Source organism: Gopherus flavomarginatus, chromosome 1, assembly GCF_025201925.1.
Source record: "Gopherus flavomarginatus isolate rGopFla2 chromosome 1, rGopFla2.mat.asm, whole genome shotgun sequence".
Classification (NCBI taxonomy): Eukaryota; Metazoa; Chordata; order Testudines; family Testudinidae; genus Gopherus; species Gopherus flavomarginatus.
The window spans coordinates 344,798,108-344,819,404 of record NC_066617.1 but is presented as its reverse complement, the minus strand read 5'-3'; the positions used below and the strand labels follow the sequence as shown (position 1 = coordinate 344,819,404).

At 40.8% G+C, this 21,297-nt stretch overlaps 1 protein-coding gene across 5 annotated transcripts in view; it reads right to left on the bottom strand.

The window, feature by feature from the left end:
- The window catches only part of SESN3 (sestrin 3), a 67,823-nt gene that overhangs the window by 21,066 nt on the left and 25,460 nt on the right, over positions 1–21,297 (bottom strand). For 3 of the 5 annotated variants that reach the window (XM_050941438.1, XM_050941468.1, XM_050941450.1), the window contains exons 2-3: positions 6,623–6,688; positions 1,743–1,961 (exon numbers count right to left, since the gene is read on the bottom strand). In XM_050941438.1, the coding sequence (XP_050797395.1) occupies positions 1,743–1,961; positions 6,623–6,688 (285 nt within the window). The remainder of the gene's footprint in view (positions 1–1,742; positions 1,962–6,622; positions 6,689–21,297) is intronic. The other 2 variants (XM_050941443.1, XM_050941460.1) reach the window with 1 other exon arrangement.

The following is a 21,297-nucleotide window of genomic DNA, read 5'->3' as shown; positions in this document are numbered from 1 at the left end:
CCCCTTCCCGATGGCAGACGGTACAATATGACTGATATCCGTCTTCATCATCAGCCCATGAGTGCTCCTGGCTGGCCTTGGTGAGGTCAGCCGGCGGCGCCTGGGTAAAAATGGGAATGACTCCCGGTCATCCCTGGCAGATGGTACAGAACGGCTGGTAACCGTCTTCATCATAGCAACTGGAGGCTGAGCTCTATCAGCCTCCCCCCGTTTCATGTCTAAAGGAAAGATTCTGTACTGCCTGGACTATCATAGCAGCTGGAGGCTTCCTCCCCCTCATTTTATCTCACTAAAAAGTCAGTGTTTCTTATTCCTGCATTCTTTATTACTTCATCACACAAATGGGGGGACACTGCCACGGTAGCCCAAGAGGGTTGGGGGAGGAGGGAAGCAACGGGTGAGGTTGTTGCAGCGGCACCCCCTAGAATGGCAGGTAGCTCATCATTTCTGCAGGATCTCTGGGGCTCTGACACGGAGCGGCTGTGCACTCTGGTTCTCTAGTACACTTGCCCCATATTCTAGGCAGGACTGATTATTTTTAGACAAAACATAAAGAAGGGAATGACCTGGGGAGTCATTTCCATTTTTGTCCATGCGACCCCAGCTGACCTCAGTGAGGCCAGCCAGGAGCACCCATGACAGCAACAGATGGTATAGAACGACTGATAACTGTCATCTCATCGCCAATTTACAATGGCATGGGAAACGGTGCAATAGAGATGGTAACCGTCTCTGCTACCTTGCAAAGGCAAATGAATGCTGCTGTGTAGCACTGCAGTACCACCTCTGTCAGCAGCATCCAGTACACATACAGTGACAGTGACAAAAGGCAAAACGGGCTCCATGGTTGCCATGTTATGGCATCTGCCAGGGCAATCCAGGGAAAAAGGGCGCAAAATGATTGTCTGTCATTGCTTTCACCGAGGAAGGATTGAGTGACAACATTTACCCAGAATCACCCGCGACACTGTTTTTGCATTGGGATCTCAACCCAGAGGGCGAGGGAGACTGCAGGAACTATGGGATAGCTACAGGATAGCTACCCACAGTGCAACACTCTGGAAATTGACGCTAGCCTCAGTACATGGACGCACACCACCGAATTAATGTGCTTAGTGTGGCCGCGTGCACTCGAATTTATACAATCTGTTTTACAAAACTGGTTTATGTAAAATCGGAATAATCCCGTAGTGTAGACTCACCCTAAGTGGTCTCAGTGCCACTAGATGGGACAGAACACCACACTCAGGAGCGTGGGTTACATCTACACTGCAAAAACACCACACAGTAGAAAGTCTCAGCATCTAGGGGCCTGTCTACCGGTACAGTTCTGCAGCTATGCCACTGTAGCACTTTAGTGAAGACACTACTATGTCGACAGGAGAGTTTCTCTTGTTGGTATAGTTAATGCACCTTCACAAGAGGCGGTAGCTATATTGACAGGAGAGCTTCTACATAGCACTGTCTACTTTGGGGATTGGGTTGGTATAACTACATTGCTCAGGGGTGTGGATTTTTCAACCCCCTGAGCGACTTAGTTATACCAATGTATGTTTGTAGTGTAGACCTGGCCTAAGTGAACTGACTCAGGCTTGCAGAGCTTGCACCATAGGAAGAAAGGAAGACAAGTTGTTAAAGCAGGTCTATTTATAAACAAGGTTTGGGGTGCTGTTGTTCTTTGGAGGGGTATTAAAGAGACAGGGAGGAAAATGTGTGTTAATATAAGGATTCTTGGTACATACCATTATAGCAATGTAGTGCCTATAAGGCAAAGGAAGGGGTCCATCCATACGTAACATATAGAACTGGCTGCGGAGGAAAGACTCCAAGTACTGAGTATGTAAACTCATGACCTGTGTGATGTTGTCCAGGCGACCAGATGTTGAGTATTCTTCCACAAGAAGGTTAGTACGTTCATTCAAACCACTTGCTTGCATAACCTTAGGAGCAAAGTAGACAATCTAAAACAGATAAATTAAGATAGACCTTCCCCCCACCTCAAGTAACCCCAGACACCTACGTAATTAAATTGTGCATGCAAATCCCAACTTCTGAGGACTTTTGGGATGTTTGTGCATATATACATACAGAAAATGCTTAACAAAATTAAAGAATAAGAAATCTAAAGAAGTGGTACATTCAATGTGTTACTTTGACATGTTTCCATAAAAATGGAAGGCAGTTTTCCCACAAATCCTTCTAAAAAGGTCATATTCTCAGCTGGTGAAAGTCAACATAGCTTCACTGAAGTTAACATATCTATGCTGACACACCAGCTGAGAATCCAGCCCCAAAATGTTGCTTCAAAGTTAATATGGGGAAAAGTTGGGTTATGTAACTAAACCAGAGAAGTGGTCTGTCTGTCGCTTACCAGTTTTATGTCTCTATAATTAAAGAGATCAAATGCAAGTTTTTTAAAAAGCTCATAACATTTAAATACAGGAATGTAATGCTTTTTTTAAACCGTTCTTTACTAACCTTTCTAGCCAACCCTGACCTTGGGCTACAAGATGAAATTATGTGGTAGAACGGTAGCTCTTGAAATGCAAGCCTTAACAAAGAACATTAGCAGCTATTAGCCAATGTTTTATCACCAAAGAACAACCATTCTAAACATGTTCATCTGTGGAAAAAAATAAGTTGCAAGAAAGGGACTAGAATACCAGGAGTTATTCTTTAACTCCCTATAACAGAACATTAGGTAGCTAGTTTATCATTACAAAATACCATGACCTTTTCCACTCCAACTGGTTTACTAGGAATTAAAAGAAAATCCCTGCAACTATCGAACATAGCTCAGTTGTTGTTGAATTTTTGATTCCGTGACTATCTCAGAAACTAAAACAAGAATCTTGAACTGGCAAAGAGAAAAATGTTTCTTGACAAATCAAGTTTTATTCTTAAGGAATAAAATATACACACATCCTAATATGAGCAAGTTACTGCACCTTCTCTTTTTACCTCAAGATTTCCTTGTTTTAGCTTGTAGAATCAGAAGGCAGAGGTGGAAGAGTGTCTTTTCAGTCATCTAGTTAACTAGTCCCAGCACCTTTCCATGAAGAACTGTTCCCTGCAACACCTTTTTGTGCTTCATACCAAGCAACGGGGCCTTCCACCATTCTTCCTGGGAGGCTGTTCTGACTATCAGAAACTTTCCATTGCTTTTCAGACTGTCTACATAGAAACGCTACAGTGGCAGAGCTGCAATGCTGTAGGGTAGACACTAGGTAATGTTTTCACCTCTCTTAGCCAGAAGCGATGGAAAAAAAGTTCTTCCAAAGCTGTAGGAAATTCCACCTCTCCCAGAGGCAGCAGCAGATAGGCAGATAGATAGCAGAAGAATGCTTCTCTCAATGCAGTGCTGTCTACGCTGAGGCTTAGATGAGCTTAATTATGCATGTGAATTTTTCACACCCCTGAGCAATGTTAGTAGGTTGACCTAAGTTTTAAGTCAGGGATCAGGACTAAATCTGTTCTTAATTTCACCCTGTTAGTTCTTGTTATATTCCTATATTCCATTCTAATAATTCCTCTCACTCCTTGGTGATTACACCCTTCAACTATTTATAGAAGTACATCCCAGTTAGTACTCTCTTAGGAAAACTATCCATATTGGTCTCAATCTTTCCTTGTATGTTTCTTTCTCCGGTTCTGATCATCTTTGCCAGTTTTCTCTACACTTCCTACAGCTTGTCAGCATCTTTCTCGTAAGGAAGTACTCCGATCAGAAAACTGATTTCAGGTGCAGTTACATTTTTCTGTAGAGAGAGAGAGGGCTTGTCTTTTATTGTTGTGCCTTGTGTAGACAGCTACAGAACTACACTCTGTTTGAGCATTACTGCTTCCCTGGATTATCTCCACAATAAGTGGTTTGGGGTAATTTCCCCCTAGATGTATCAACTTGCATTTTCCAGGCTGACTTTGTATTTTTTGACTGTATCTAGTTCAACAAGTAACAGGTTATCTGTACTACTTTGCAAATTAGTAACATCTGTGGATTCAATAAAATGCCCTTTCAGATTTTTATAATACCTTTACACCTTCTGATGCATGCTTGTCATTACCTTTTTCTTCACTCCTTCTGTTTTCAATCTATTCCACACCGGTCCTACCAAAGTCCGTTTTATTTAATTTCTCAAGCTTTGAGATGTAATTTAATGAAACATGTTGGTACAATTATATCAAGTGTATCCATTCATCCAATATATTGATAGCTATCACAAATACAAAGTCAAGCCAGCCTAGCAATTTTAGTCTCTATAACACTGCTTATTATTTATCGTTCTGATTTCATCCAGAAATTTAGTGATTTGTTTGAATATTTGTTCCACTATTTCCTTAGCGATAGAAGCCAAGCTTATGGGGTAGTAATTGCAGAATTATACTCCTTTCTGAAGGCTAAGACCTGTTCTACACTAGGAATTTACAATGGTATAGCCGCATAGCTATATTGACCTAACCCTGATGTAGACACTGGTAGGTCAACAGAAGAATTCTTCCATTAACCTAGCTACTGCCTCTCAGGGAAGTGGATTACCTAGCTGACAGGAGAGGTTAGTAGTGTCTACACTGAAGAGTTACACCAGTGCCACTGTACATTTTAGACATACCCTAACTTCTTTTATATGGTCTTCCAGGACCCTTCCCATCACACCAGACTTTAACTGACACAGTAAGCTCAGAGAATTCTCTTAAAACCTAGATAATTCAGATTCAAAATATTCACTCTCTGCTTTTCATCTATCTTTATGGCGTTTTCCATGTTTTCCAGCTGTCCAAACTTCATTGTTGTCATTACAGGCTTGCTTTTAAGATCAGTTTCTCAGATCCCTGTGTGATATTAGTGGAAGCCTTTTCACTCCCCTTTGCAACTTTGGCTAGCAGTAACTCAGTCTGGTTGCCTTAATCTTTTCTATGCAAGCTGCAATTTAACCTGTATCTTTGTTTGCTTCTTCCCCCACCTCTCCATTTCCAGTACATGTTTTAAGATTTCTTTTTTGTTTTTTGAGATTCAAATATTTGAGCAGGATTTCATGAGATTTAGTCTTTATAATGCTCCTTATTGCTCATAGGTCTAATATATTATAGCCCTGGAAATTCATATTTTGGCACACACTATTAGACATGATTCCTAAACATAGCTACTAGAAATGACCCCTAAAATGGAAGGCATATTCCCACTTACTTAATCCAGCAGGCTACACTAATAAGTAAAACAATAGAATTCTGTGATTTATTGTCCATTGCCTACCCCAAGCCTAGGTGGCTCATGTTACTGGGAACATTCAGTACAAAATTTTAAAATTGCAGTATAGTTCATTTGATTATTGGACTGTCCCACAACAGCAAAACTAACCAACTATATCCCACTGTGGACCACCAAAGACCCTAACTTGATGGACATTCAGCTCAGACTCCTATAAACCAAATGTCCACTAAAAAGATGGATGTTGCAGTGTGCCTAGAAATTAACAAATCTGAGTTCTGGCAGACTACAGGATGGGGAGCAAGTTCCAGAGCCGAAGACCCCTCACAAGTCAGAAGCACTCTCCCTTTTGAAGTGCCTTTGCTGATTTTAACTGTGGCAATACTGCTTAGGAAGAGCATTATCTCAGGAACCATATCATCAAATCATGTAGGGTTTACAGATTTAAAATGTACACAATACCATTAAAAGGCTCTAAACATAGTTAATACACATACATCTTTCCCTGATAAAAATCAATCCGGGGCTCATTCCAATATTCTTCTCTAATCCCCACAGACAGGGTTTTGTGAATAATCAATACTTGTATCATCCTGAGTAATGGATGAGGATCCTGTAATTTCTTTTCCTTCTGCCTAGGACTGGAGAGCTATTCCAAGAAACACTACAGCCCTGCCTTTCTTTATTTTGTTTTAACTTTTACATCCTTTGCCTGGCTTTAACAGCTACTAGCTCTTTTAAGAAAAAAGAAGCAGGACTTGCTTTCAGTTTGCTTTCCTGTAAAGATTTGACTCCCAGACAGAGAATTATGCATGCAAGTTTTACAGATACTGTAGTAAGCTTTATGTATACTGCAGCAATATGCAATCAAGGCTTAAACATTTAAATTACTCAGCACCTTTGCAACTATAAATTTAATTACGGATATAGCTGTGTTCTACAAAATTAATCACACTTTCACTTTTGTGAAAACTGAAAGTCAGATCCTGCTCAGATTGCTCAACATTTATACTGCAGTACTGCCTAATGACTACAGCAAGGCATGGACCCACTGTGCTAGGCATTGTATAAATAATAAACGAGTCCTTCTCCTAAAAAGCTTACAATGTGTTTGCAGGTCCCGCAGATTTAATGGGCGTTGCGTGTCTGCATCTGAAGACAGAAGTGAGTCTACAACTCAATGGATGCTACCTGAAGATAAGAAGCAAAAACTTTGACTTTTACTCACTGAAGGCCAGATTCTGATGCTCAAACTAAATGGTCCTTTAGTCCACAAATAACTGCACTGGACTCTCAGTGGGACTCCCCATGGACTAAGGTACTGCCCAATCGATGTAGAATGCCTGAGTCTAGCCCTGAATATTTTTGTTACGCAGTTACTACTTATGCAGGAGTAGTTTTAGTTTGCAAACTTACTTCTTTCTCTGGTATAAAGGCACTTGGTCCTCTTGTTAATGGTTGAGAGACTCGGATTCTTTTTTCCTGCAAAGGAACGTCACATGCTTTTATTAGTATTAGCAAGGATAACATATTAACTTACTTTATCTTACAAGATTAGATGCTGAAGGCCTTGACTTAGTTATCTTTAAAAGACTGTCTGCATGTTTTACAACTCGTTAACAGATGAGGCTAACATGCCATATCAGTTGGATTGATTTAACAGTCCTTTACATTGCTCGCTAATAGACTGCACAAAGTTTGGCCAATGACAGGACATTTAAAAGAAAAAGAAAAACCCAAACTCAGAACTCTAACCTTGACTACTTTACATATCTATACAAAAACATGGGGCAATAGTGCTCAAACTTTTGACACAATACTTCAGAGCAACCAAACTGCCAGAATAGAGAGAAATACTGAACTCAACGGAAATTCTTGCAGGATACTAGACATAAGATTGACACGGCTGCACACAGACTCATAGACTTTAGGGTCAGAAGGGACCAAATATGATCATCTAGTCTGACCTCCTGCACAAAGCAGGCCACAGAATCCTACCCATCCACTTCTATAACAAACCCCTAACTGAGTTATTGAAGTCTTCTAATTGTGGTTTGAAGACCTCAAGCTGCAGAGAATCCACCAGCAAGTGACCCATGCCCCATGCTACAGAGGAAGGCGAAAAACCTCCAGGGCCTCTGCTAATCTGCCCAAGAGGAAAATTCCTTCCCAACCCCAAATATGGCAATCAGCTAAACCCTGAGCATGTGGGCAAGACTCACCAGCCAGCACTCAGGAAAGAATTCTCTGCAGTAACTCAGATCCCATCCCATCTAACATCCCATCACAGACCACTGAGCATACTTACCTGCTGATAATCAAAGATCAATTGCCAAAATTAAGCTATCCCATCATACCATCCCTTCCATAAACTCATCAAGCTTAGTCTTAAAGCCAGATATGTCTTTTGCCCCCACTACTCCCCTTGGAAGGCTGTCCCAGAATTTCACTCCTCTAATGGTTAGAAACCTTCGTCTAATTTTAAGTATAAACTTCCTAGTGTCCAGTTTATACCCATTTGTTCTTGTGTCTAAATTGGTAGCTTAAATAATTCCTCTCCCTCCCTAATATTAATCCCTCTGATATATTTATAAAGAGTAAGCATATCCCCCCTCAACCTTCTTTTGGTTAGGCTAAACAAGCCAAGCTCTTTGAGTCGCCTTTCATAAGACAGGTTTTCCATTCCTCGGATCATCCTAGTAGCCCGTCTCTGTACCTGTTCCAGTTTGAATTCATCCTTCTTAAACATGGGAAACCAGAACTGCACACAGTATTCCAGATGAGGTCTCACCAGTGCCTTGTATAACGGTACTAACACCTCCTTATCTTTGCTGGAAATACCTCGCCTGATGCATCCTAAAACCGCACTAGCCTTTTTAATGGCCATATCACATTGGTGGCTCATAGTCATCCTGTAATCAACCAATACTCCGAGGTCCTTCTCCTCCTCTGTTGCTTCCAACTGATGTGTCCCCAATTTATAACTAAAATTCTTATTATTAATCCCTAAATGCATGACCTCGCACTTTTCACTATTAAATTTCATCCTATTACTATTACTCCAGTTTACAAGGTCATCCAGATCTTCCTGTATGATATCCCGGTCCTTCTCTGTGTTAGCAATACCTCCCAGCTTTGTGTCATCTGCAAACTTTATTAGCACATTCCCGCTTTTTGTGCCAAGGTCAGTAATAAAAAAGGCTAAATAAGATTGGTCCCAAAACTGATCTCTGAGGAACTCCACTAGTAACCTCCTTCCAGCCTGACAGTTCACCTTTCAGTACAACCCGTTGTAGTCTCCCCTTTAACCAGTTCCTTATCCACCTTTCAATTTTCATATTGATCCCCATCTTTTCCAATTTAACTAATAATTCCCCATGTGGAACCGTGTCAAATGCCTTACTGAAATCGAGGTAAATTAGATCCATTGCATCTCCTTAGTCTAAATAATCTGTCACCTTCTCAAAGAAGGAGATCAGGATGGTTTGGCACGATCTACTTTTTGTAAAACCATGTTGTATTTTGTCCCAATTACCATTGACCTCAATGTTCTTAACTACTTTCTCCTTCAAAATTTTTTCCAAGACCTTACATACTACAGATGTCAAACTAACAGGCCTAAAGTTACTCGGATCACTTTTTTTCCCCTTCTGAAAGATAGGAACTATGTTAGCAATTCTCCAGTCATACGGTACAACCCCTGAGTTTACCGATTCATTAAAAATTCTTGCTAATGGGCTTGCAATTTCATGTGCCAGTTCCTTTAATATTCTTGGATGAAGATTATCTAGGCCCTCTGATTTTGTCCCATTAATCTGTTCAAGTTTGGCTTCTACCTCAGATGTGGTAATATCTACCTCCATAGCCTCATTTCCATTTGTCATCCTTCCATTATCCCTAAGCTCCTCATTAGCCTTATTAAAGACTGAGGCAAAGTATTTATTTAGATATTGGGCCACGCCTAGATTATCCTTAACCTCCATTCCATCCTCAGTGTTTAGCGGCCCCACTTCTTCTGTCTTTGTTTTCTTCTTATTTATATGGCTATAGAACCTTTTACTATTGGTTTTAATTCCCTTTGCAAGGTCCAACTCTATATGGCTTTTAGCCTCTCTCATTTTATCCCTACATGTTCTGACTTTACTAAGGTATCTTTCCTTGCTAATCCCCCCCATCTTCCACTCCTTGTAGGCTTTCTGCTTTTTCTTAATCACCTCTCTGAGATGCTTGCTCATCCACCTTGGTCTACAACTCCTGCCTATGGCTTTTTCCCCCTTTCTTGGGATGCAGGATTCTGATAGTTTCTGCAGCTTCGACTTAAAGTAATTCCAGGCCACCTCTGCATTTAGATCCACAAGTTCTTCAGTCCAATCCACTTCCCTAACTAATTTCCTTAATTCTTTAAAGTTAGCCCTTTTGAAGTCAAAAACCCTAGTCCCAGATCTATTTTTGTTTATCCTTCCATCTAGTTTGAACTGAATTAGCTCATGATCACTCGAACCAAGGTTGTCCCCTACAACCATTTCTTCTATGACGTCCTCACTACTCACCAAAACCAAATCTAAAATGGCATCCCCTCTTGTTGGTTCTTCAACTACTTGGTGAAGAAATCCATCAGCTATCACATCCAGAAAAATCTGAGCCCTATTATTCTTACTAGCACTTGTCCTCCAGTCTATATCTGGGAAGTTAAAGTCTCCCATGATCACACAATTCCCATTAGTGTTTACTTCATTAAAAACATTAAAGAGGTCTTTATCCATATCCGAATCAGATCCCGGTAGTCTGTAGCACACCCCAAGCACTATCTCAGGGGAGGCTCTAGTAGCTTTCTTTCCCAGTGTGATTTTTGCCCAGACAGACTCTGTCTTATCCATTCCATCACTTCTTCTTTCTTTACAGTTAACCTCATCATTGATATACAATGCTACTCCACCACCTTTGCCTTTATTTCTGTCTTTCCTAAACAGCACATAGCCTTCAATACCTGTACTCCAGTCATGACCACTATTCCACCATGTTTCTGTTATCCCTTTAATATCCGGTTTCACTTCCTGCACCAGTAGCTCTAGTTCCTCCATTTTGTTACCTAGGCTCCTCGCATTAGTGTACAGACATCTTAATTTTTGCCGTTTGGCTTCATTGACATTCTTCACCCGGTTAGGCACAGACATTCTACCACCAGCATCACCTGTTAGACTGGTATCTACACTACCCTTCCTCCTTATGTCAATTCTTCTGTCCACGGCTGTATCCCCTCTTACTTTGTTTTCTTCCCTCTCAAGGTTAAATTCTGGCGTGGAGATCACCTGGACATCTCCCAACCATCTCCCCCAAATTCCTAGTTTACAGCTCTCTTAATCAGTTGGGCAAGCCTCTATCCTAGAAGTCTACTTCCCTCCTTACTCAGGTGAAGTCCATCCCAAGAGAACAGTCTTCTGTCCATAAATGCTTCCCAGTGGCCATACATCCCAAAGCCCTCCTTATAGCACCACTGCCTGAGCCATCTGTTGATCACCATAATCTTGTCACACCTTTGTCACCCTTCTCTAGGAACCGGCAGAATCCCACTGAAGATCACCTGAGCCTCTATTTCCTTAAGCGTCTTCCCCAGTCTGGCATAGTCTCCCTTGATACGTTCCAGCGAGAATCTAGCTGTATCATTCGTTCCCACATGAAGGACAATCAATGGATTCTTTCCCGTTCCCGTTAGGATCCTTTTCAGCCTCAGGTCCACATCCCGTATCTTAGCACCCGGCAGACAGCACACCCTTCTGTTCTCTGGATCAGCTCTGGTTATAGGCCTGTCTATTCTTCTCAGTAAGGAGTCTCCAATAACATAGACCTGCCTTTTCCTGGTGACAGTGTGATTCTCCAGTCTATCCCCTGCACCCACTGGCTGCAAGTCCTCTCGATTCCTATTCACCTCTTGCAATCCTCCTGGGGCTCATATTTGGTGTTGCCTCCATTGACTCCTCCCCTATTCCTGTAGGACTAGCAGCTCTTCTCTTTTTCCTCGCCCTCTCTCCTTCAGTGACCACCTGCTGTGCCCCTTCTTCATTTTTCAACTCTGCAAACCTGTTCCTGAGTTCTATTTCTCCTTCACTGGCCCGTCTTTTCCTCTGCCTGGTTCTCTTAGTCACATGCTTCCACCGTCCACTTTCCTCACCCAGCAGTCTCTCCTCTGAATTCTTTGGTCCTGCTTCTATCTGCATGTCTGAGCTTATCCCTTCAGCTTCCTCATGTCTTTGCTCCATCATCTGCTCGAACCCCCTTCTAAACTCGACCAGAGTTTCCACCTGCATCTCCAGTCCTCGGATCTTTTCTTCCATCAGCACTATCAGGCGGCACTTCGTGCAGACAAAACTCTTTTCAGGTCCCCCCTCCAGGATCATGTACATGCTGCAGCTTCCACATCCAGTCATCCTCATTGTGTCTTTCACTGCTGCCTCTGTATCAGTCATAGCCTTCCCACCTAAAACCTGGTAGTCCAAGAAACACAACACAAAACAAACCCCCAAAAGGCACCAGAACACTGGCAGACCACCACCCACTCCCTTAACTAGCCTGTCAGTTCCTCTACCTAGGTCTTAGTCTCCCTCACAACCTCCCCCTGTAAACTCCCTCTGAAACTCCCGTTTACAGCTCTGTTTGCTGGCTGCTGTGACGCTGCAGCTGCCTATGCTACTGCCTGACTGGCTGGGTGGCTACTTTTATAGGACCCCTAAGCAGGTAAGCCCCGCCCCCTAAACGGGGCTCAGCTTCTCGCCCAGCACACTGCCCCTAGCAGCCTCCACATGGGAGATTGTTCTCAACTCCCTTTCCCTCAACATTGAATTTAAATACATAATGTTTGCTAAGGGCTTTGAAGATCAGAAATGCTCTGGAAGTGGCAAGTATTCTTAGGGAAAAAGCAACTACCCACACATACAGCAACTAGAGTGATTTAAGAACTTGTACTAGAAAAACTATGCCTCCACTCCAGCTTCCACTGAATTACATGGTAGTCTTTCCACTGATTTTAAATAGGAGCTGGATCAAGTCCAAGATGGGTACAACCAAATGCTCACACAGTAAGATGAGTCAACAACATGGTCATTATCCACTCCTGTAACTTTCTGCACTCCTATTACTATCAATGTCAATAAAGTGCCTGGGATTCTGTATGCACGTTACAATAGCACATCCCATTGACTGAAATTCACCAGCAGCTTCATCTTCATACGCATCAATGAGTTTTGATTTATTGGTTCAATAACAGTCAACTAACAGCCCCCCTAAATCACTAACTTTGAGAAAACAATTTTAGCCTGTTAAATCAGTTCATATATGCAAGGCGATGAAGATTTGCATGTGACTGCTTAACTAGGAACTATTGTATGCCTTGCATACCACCATGAAGTTCTGAAATAAAACACATGCTCTACATCAAAATGTGTAGACAAGTTTCATTGCCAGATGCCAACAAAGTCTGAATGCTGGGAGAAAAATAAGTCAGTCAGTCAGTCTGGTCTACAGATCCGCATTATTCCTTCCACCTCAAGTAAAATGAGAAAAGGTACTTTCTAACAGCAGCATAAATACCTTCTCCTAAGACTTGTGCACCCCTTGAAAGTTATTGTTTATCAAATGGCTCATATCCATTCAACTATTTTCATTCCAAAAGCATTAGTTCTTATCCTCGCAGGTACATGATTACATATCTTTTGAAATTAGCAATTACCCATTATTAGTGGTTGCTTTTAAGAAACTGACCATCTGCACCAGTACCAGATTTGTGCTCAAAATATTTTGTTCACGTCACAATCAAGTTTCAGGTGCACTCAACAATACCATCAAAGAGGTGTTTGAGAAATACACTAATTTTGTAAATGAATATTGCACCATTTTGAGATTAGTTTAAACATTAGTCTTTGCAACAGACTGCAGCATAGGGAAGTAAAAACAATAAAGGTTCATATTATTGTTACATTTCTAGAAAAAAAAATCCCACCTACATTGATTTTTCAGAGGATCGGAAATAATGTCAGGGCAAATTATTCAGGAAAAGTTAAAACAAGAGCTTGATGATTTAGGGATTACATGGGAGTTATGTTCATTACTTTGGTAGAGAAGTGTCAATAGCTGAGGAAATGTTGTCACCCCTTCTGAAATAATCTGAGCTATTCACGTGAAAGCCAGTTGCAGGAAAACAGTTTACTGCAATTTACTGGGTGTAAATTGTTAAAGTTTCAAGATAATTTACTATAGTTATCAACCAAAATTTGTTAATCCTGTGGAAAACAGAAGGGGTAAATACTTTATTTGTTTAATGGGATATGGGCACATGCAAGTTGTTTTTATTGTATTTTCTTACATATTTAACTTAAGGGTATTTTGGTGCTCAGTTGTCTAAGTATGGAAATGTTTGATAATGAAAACAAACATGTTTCCTAAAATAACTACTAATTCCACTGTTAGAATTGTATTTGATTTGTTCTGTTTTGAAGTTATTTTAAAATCCTAATTTTGGGATAATCTTCATTTCAGAAGGGATAACTGGAATGGGGTAGCTCTCCAGGGTGAGAGGATTAGTGATAATTCAAGCTTCTATTGGCAAGTAGGCTAATGCCTCCTAAAGGATTGCCATGGGTCAGAGGATGAGCAGAGTCCCTATAAAAAGTGCTCCAAATGGTCAGAGTAATACCACCCAGGTGACAACCACAATCCTGACACTTGCTCTCTCATGGCAGAGGTGTTCCAAACAGGGACTGAGAATGTGAAAGCTGAGTACCTGGTGCCTTAAAACCAGGCTCCTCAGTGGCCCTTTTGCCATGACAGGAGAAGGAAAATTCCAGTTTGAACTCTCTCAAGATGGGTGGTAAGTTTTTAGAGTCTGGGATAGCGTCAATACTTTATGGAGCCCTGGAGAGACAAGCGAAAATTGCAATACACTCCTGAGAACCAACTGGCTGGTGTAATACCCTATGAAAGGAAGGGCAGCATCTTTACTATAAACTAGCTTTGAGGATCCATCATTTTTCAGATAGCAGGCTCTGCATGCTCCCCTTAAAAAATTCTGACCACATGTCACACTGGTTAAGTTGCATAAAAGTACATTAAAACTAAATGCTAAACCATGGTGACTCCAGACACAGCACACGTATGTATATACAAACCTTGGATTAACTGTACATATAAACGTGTTCATGAATGTTGCATCTTCCATTGAAGCACACCTAGTGAAAGCAGCTTACCCGACAGAAATAAAACTATTGGAGCAGAATCCTGGCAGGCTGATCAATTTACCAATCTAAAGTGAGTTACCAAGTCCCAGCAAAGAGACCCAGAAACTACATGGAAGCTAGCAATCCTATTAAGAATGAGTTTCAAATAGAAAAAAAAAAAAAATCTGAAAAGCTCTCCACCCTCCAAAAACCTTTTGAAATATAGGATTAACAGCTGTATTTTAGTTGCCATTAAGTGCTTAGTTGCCTAACTAACATCCATCCTGCTTCAAAAGATTTTCAACTACAGACAAATTGAGAAATAAAAATACTAAAATTCTAGTTTGTAAGACCTCAAAATGGCTTCACATTAAACTAAGTATTTCCTCTGTTTCTCTGGAGTCTTCCTCCCACATAACATGGCAAAAGCTACAGAAAAATCTGAATTCTCAGTTTGCCAATATCAGGGATGTCGCAATATGTATTAGGCTGTGCAAAAGTATATGGAGACAAATTACAAGGAGAACTAGTCAAATAATTTTAGCCTGAGATGTTTTCTGTTTAAAAAAAAAAAAGTACAGTTCTCAATCTAAACTTGAGGGGATATGTTGATTTTGACAAAAGTTTTCTATGGAAAAAAGTCAAAACATTTTGTTTTGACAGTATTTTGATTCAATGTCTACACATTAAATATGTTTATATTTATACAATGATTATGTGTACATTTAGCATAATAAGTATCAAAGACAAAATGAAACATTTTAAATGGTCCCAAGCCAAAAACAAAATCTGGGAATTTTTGTTTTACAGGAAATTTCGGCATTTAATTTGGAATAGGAATGAAAAAATTTAGAAGTGTCAGAACTTCCCATGAAGTAAAATTCCAGTTCCTGACCAGCTCTAAATACAAACAATGAACTCTATTTCAATCTCAAATTGATGAAATAACAGAAGTTTAGACCATAAGAATTTTCCCTAGATATTAATAGCAGATAGCTGTCTCTGCTAACCAGTTCATCAATAATCCCTCTAATCAGAAACCAAGGATATCACTAGGTTGCTCTTACACCAGTATTATGACGAATGGAAAAATCTTGTAGCCTTCCCAATATAATTTCAGACAGTTATGCACTATACATCAGTAGCGCAGATTTCAAAATTCTTAATCTCATAAATTTTTCATCCTAGAAAATAGTTTACAGCCTAGCTCATCTTCATGAAGACAAAATCTTTGGTGAACAGTAATTGTCTCTCTCATAAACAAATGAAAGATAGGCTGTTTGGTTCTTTGTAAGCAGTGTAGTTGTAGCTGTGTCAGTCCCAGGACTTGAAAAACAAGGTGGTTGAGGTAGTCATTAACATCCTGAACACAAGTAACCACAGAAAACTGTTCAGTCACTGGCAATTGGATACATAAGCACCATACTATATAGCAGGGTAAAAACAAAACCAAATAGCATGATATGGTTAGAAATCGATGATGATTTTTTGATTTGGATTTTCCACTCCACAACCACCTCAGGGTCTCATTATATGGAGACCTGCATCTCTCTCCCCCCACCTCAGGTAAGATGGCTCTTTAAAGTGTTTCTTTAGGTTGCTTAGCCATTTGGGGTTCCTAGCTTACCTATGAACCAGGCATTATTCACACACTTCCTTCACAGGCAGAAATATCCAGCTTGTTGTCGATTATCAGTTATTAAAAGGGAGAAGGATAGAAAAACAGGTGTCATGGAGACAGAAGTAAGGCACAGCTGACATTTATCTTGTCAGACCTTTCACACATTGGACTTTTGAGTAAAGGATACAGCAATCAAAAACCCAGCTTGTTCAAAGTTAGTGTTCATTAAGATATCAATAGCTCAGGACTGCTTCCTTTTCCTAGGCTTATTATCCTCAGAAAAACATAGCTGCTTATAGAAAACTATGATCAAGGCCTTCCAATATATGCTGATCTGATAATGTACGTAATACTGGCACATAACAGTGAAATTACACACTGGACCATACAAATATTTGCTACTGCATCTTTCCTTGGGAACTAGGCTCCATGGAGTCAAAGATTAGCACTGCCTCCTTCAGAGAGGCATGCAATGGTGAGCATTCTGAGTATGTTCAAGAGGCTCCTCCAGCCTTAAAAGGGGAGCTTGTGTAACTTAATATCCCTCTCCCCACATTGTTTTGATCAGGGAGGGAAGATTCACGCTACAGACTGTACTCAAAGGAAGGCTTCCATGATGTAAGATTTGAAGGAACCAACTGCTGCATCAGTAACATTAATATATGACTTTTAAAACTACATTTATGTTGACTTCTTAAGAGGAGATTGAACTGGAAAGAGGAATTCCAGGGTTCTAATCCTAGTTCTGACATTACCTATGGGAGGCTTCAGCAAGTACTTATGTTATTTACCTTCTATAAAACAAAGGTAAATCGCTAGCAGGATTTTTTTTAGGAAGAGTACTCAAGAGTTATAGAGCACTTAATCATTATGTATTAAGGTATAAAATATCTTCATTCTGCAGGTTACACCACATGATCAGAGGTTCCTTCATGCTTGCTAAATAATCTAGCGTGCACACTGCCAAAACTAGATCCAAAGACTGCCCGGTATGTAGTTTTAAAATTTATTTTTAGGAACTACAACAGGGAGGGTGTCTGCTGTCAGATGCCAAGTGTTGAGCAGACAGTGAAGTATGGCAACTCTTTCCAACTATTGTATTGACCAGACTGACAAAGTAAAGGGGGACGGGGTGGCAGAAGGCACAGCATCATTCTGAAGCTTTATACTGCCCAAGCGATCACCCCCTTACGTCAAAAGTATTCCCTAGTGGCCAGTTCTTCCAGCTCTGTAGCCCCATGAACTGGTGTAAAGAGGCTAGAATGGCAGGGAAAATCTGGCCCACCAACTCATCTCCACCACAAACTCCTCTGCCCTTCCTACACATTACCAACCACAATGTAATCATCGATATATTAAATAGCACTGGTCTGAACACAGATCCCTTCCCCACACAAAGCACCCCACAATTAATATGTCCCTACTCTGAGGAGCAGCTTTCCACTATGATTTTTGCTTGTGAGGAACTTTATGAAAGATTCATAAACATGTGTCTACCTAAAATTTTAGCAAGTTTTTCAAAGAAAAAAACCAAACAGGTGACCTAGTAAATTCCCCCCTCCTTGTCCCTCAAAAGTTGCATTGGTCTGACCACATCAAGTTATACTCCTCTTTCTAAGATGCATAATTTGCCTACTACTTAAGTAATGCTTACCCATCTAATTCCTAGGATGTCCCTTGGCACTTTAAGACAATATAATAGAATTTCAATTTTACAAATCACCAGTTATATGAAGCGTTTTCCTTCCATTTGCGGGGTGCATAACAAAAGCAATATCAGTTTGAACAGTCAACATCTCTTCACATTGACATGTGAAGAGACCTTTAAACACCAACAGGGAAGTATTAAAGCACTTATTTTTACATTAATTTTTGCACACATTATTTATGAAAAAAGTTTTGTTTTTAATATCAAATTGACCATGCCCCTTTTAAACACATCCCTTCTAAGCAGTAAGACAAGCAGCTATAAAAACAATTCTTGAATGGTATCAATAAAATGCTCCTCCAAGCCTTGCTCAAGTGATGAAATTCAGCCAAGCTCATAATGCGGTAGTTAAAACTCCTCATATTCCATCATCAGATTTAACAGCTTCCCATATTCCAATTCTGTCTGAGAGATTTGCAGTATGCAACTACAATTAGTATTTATTACTTGAGGTTTGTGACTAGATACACTTCATATTTTCTTTTGATGGGCAGATCTTTTCATACTGTCTCCTATCAACACAACCCTTTACCTCACTGACATTTTAACCTTCCTTATAGTTTATAGTCAGGGCTCTAGCTAAAGTTATTTTATAATGTACTCAACACTGTAGCATTTGAAGGTATAAAAAAAAGTTACTATCACCATGATATTGTCACATCCCATGGGTTGCCAAAAACTAGATCCAAAGACAGTCCGGCACGTAGTTTCAAAATTTATTTTCAGTAACTACAACAGGGAGGGTTTCTGCTGTCAGATGCCAAGTGTTGAGTACATAGTGAAGTATGGCAACTGTTTCCAACTGTTGTATTGACTGATAAAGTAAAGGGGGACAGGATGGTAGGAGGTACAGCATCATTCTGAAGCTTTATCCTGGCCAAGGGATCTCAAATTTAACCCAGTTGGACTCTCAAGAAGTCAAACACTACAGCTCTGCCATTTTGGGGGGCGGGGGGGAATTCTACTTTAGTGCTAATAGAATAGCTAGTATTATTGGCCCCAGTTAAAACCCCAATAGTACGAATTAACTTCTACACTTCTATTATCCTTGCTATCATATGCTAGGGCTATGTCTATACCACAAGTGCTACAGCGACAAAGCTGCAGCCATGCCACTGTAGTGCTAAAGTATAGGTTCTTCCTACATCAATGAATGACTTTCTGTTGATGTAGGTAATTCTCCTCCCTGAGTGGGGGCAGCTAGATTGACAGAAGAATTCTTCCATTGACCTAGCCACATCTGTGCCAGGGGTTAGGTTGGCCTAACTATGACACTCTGGGGTAAAAAATTCACATCCCTGAATGGCGTAGCTACATTTTAAAATGTTGACCACTCCAAATATTTCCCAGTTCTTTGCTCTTGGATCCTGACAGCACTGATACCTACTTATCCTGACTTTGATCATACCTCCTGGTTTTCAGTAAGAATAGACTAGACTTGATATCAAAGTGGTCTTAAAATCAAAGCAATTCAGCATCCTTCAGTTTTACCATTTTTTTCCCCACAATCCATGCTCCTACCTCCCCATGAAAAGGCCAGAACCATGCCTGCCTCTGCCCCGAAGGAGGCTAGTATGATTGTTTTTAAACAAGATGCTAAAGAAGGAAAGAAAGAAGTTATATGAGCAGTCATATAGTAACAGTTTGTGTCTAATAAAAAGACTATATCTATGGGGAAATAAAAAAAAGTTGCCCAAAAGCTGAATGTACAGAACATGTGCAAGAGTATATTAAAGCTTGATTTGAGAGCATAATTCTGAATCTGGCAGAGGTTTTCTTGGGTGTATGTGACAGTATTCTATTTGCGGGGAGGGTGTGGAAACACAGTGGAAGGATCACTTATTCGTTTAACTGCAGAACCGGAAAACCCAACTAACTCAAACCATAACTTCATGTGTGGATTAAATTTCTGATGTGATCAGCACTTTTGGACCATGGCAGCAGCTCTGGAAGCATCCAATTTATTGAGACAAAACTGTAACATTTTTAGAAAGGTCAGTAATTATTATGTTATTTGAAGCAATGAAATAGTCGTCGTTCATTAGAAGGAAAACCTTTCTTGCTTTTGCATGACAGTTTGATACTTTTGCTTTTACAGTGAAACTCTTCTTTTGGCTATAAGAAAAATCTCTCTCTCAACTAAGTGTTTCATTTTTATTACAAGTAACCCTAGTTTAATAGCTGGCTCTAAAACTATGAATCAAGACGAGGAAAAAAAAAAAAAAGAGGAGCCATGGGAAAAAAAAACGGCAGAAACAGAGTACCCAAAATAATATGCTTACAACAAAAAAGGAAGATAATGTTATGAAGTTCTGAAGTCTCCTAATTTAAGAAATGCAGACTCATAGAAATGTACGGCTGGAAGGGACCTTGAGAGGTCATGTACTCCATACCCTTGCACTGGGGCAGGGCCAAGTATATCTATACCAGTGACACTCAGGCCTCAGCGGTTCAGGAGCCAAAATAGCGATCAACATTACTCAAGAGGGCCACAGAAGTGTGAATTCATTGTTTCATTCATTATTTTAATATATACACATACGTTTGGTTATTCTGACCAAGCATTATTAATTTTACCAATTACAATTGGTTAACATAGTTAAAGCATGCTGATCGGTTAATAATTAAAACAGTGTTTTACTATCACGTGCTGCAAAGAACTGCAGGCAGGACTGCCACCTTTTATCTAATTGCTGGTAACCAACCTCCCAAGTTCCCTTCTCCACCTCTCCTCCCCCAGGCCCTGCTCCTGCTCTGCCTCTTCCCCCTCACCTCCCCAAGGCCTCTTCCCCCGCCAGTACCCAGCCAATGTCACTTGCTCCTCTACCCTCCTCCCCCACATTGCTCGCCAGATCATGTCAAGGAACCTGCCTAAATAGCACCCAGACACAGAAGCCAAAAACCAGACTGTCCAGGTAAAACCCGGACAGATGGAGCATGAGACATTAAAAAGCCACTTGCAGCTCCCCAGCTTCAATCTGAGTATTACTGATCTAGACTATTCCTGACAGATGTTTATCTAACCTGCTCTTCAAAACCTCCAAAGGATGGGGATCCCACAACCTTCATTGGAAGCCTATTCCAGAGCTGAACTATCCCTACAGTCTGAAAGATTTTCCTAACATATAACAAATCTCCCTTGCTTCAGATGAATTCTTGTCCTACCTTCAATGACATGGAGAACAATTGAACACTGTTCTGTTTATAAGAGCCCTTAACATATCTGATCATCATTCGTCCCCCCCATTCCACTCCATACATAGGTGTTGACTCCATGGGGTTGGAGCAACCCCAGGGAAAAATTAGTGGGTGCTCTGCGCTCAAGCTCCCCTTTCCCCCCCGCCACCTCCCGCCCTGAGCATGCCATGTCCCCACTCCTCTGCCTACCTCCCAGCGTTTCCCGCCAGGCCACTGTCAAACAGCTGTTTGGCAGCGTTAGCATGCTCTGAGTGGGGAGGGAGGAGTGGAAACGTGGCATGCTTGGGGAGGAAGCGGGGAAGAGGCAGGACCGAGGCAGGGATTTGGGAAAGGGGCTGGAATATTGGCAGGGAGGGGA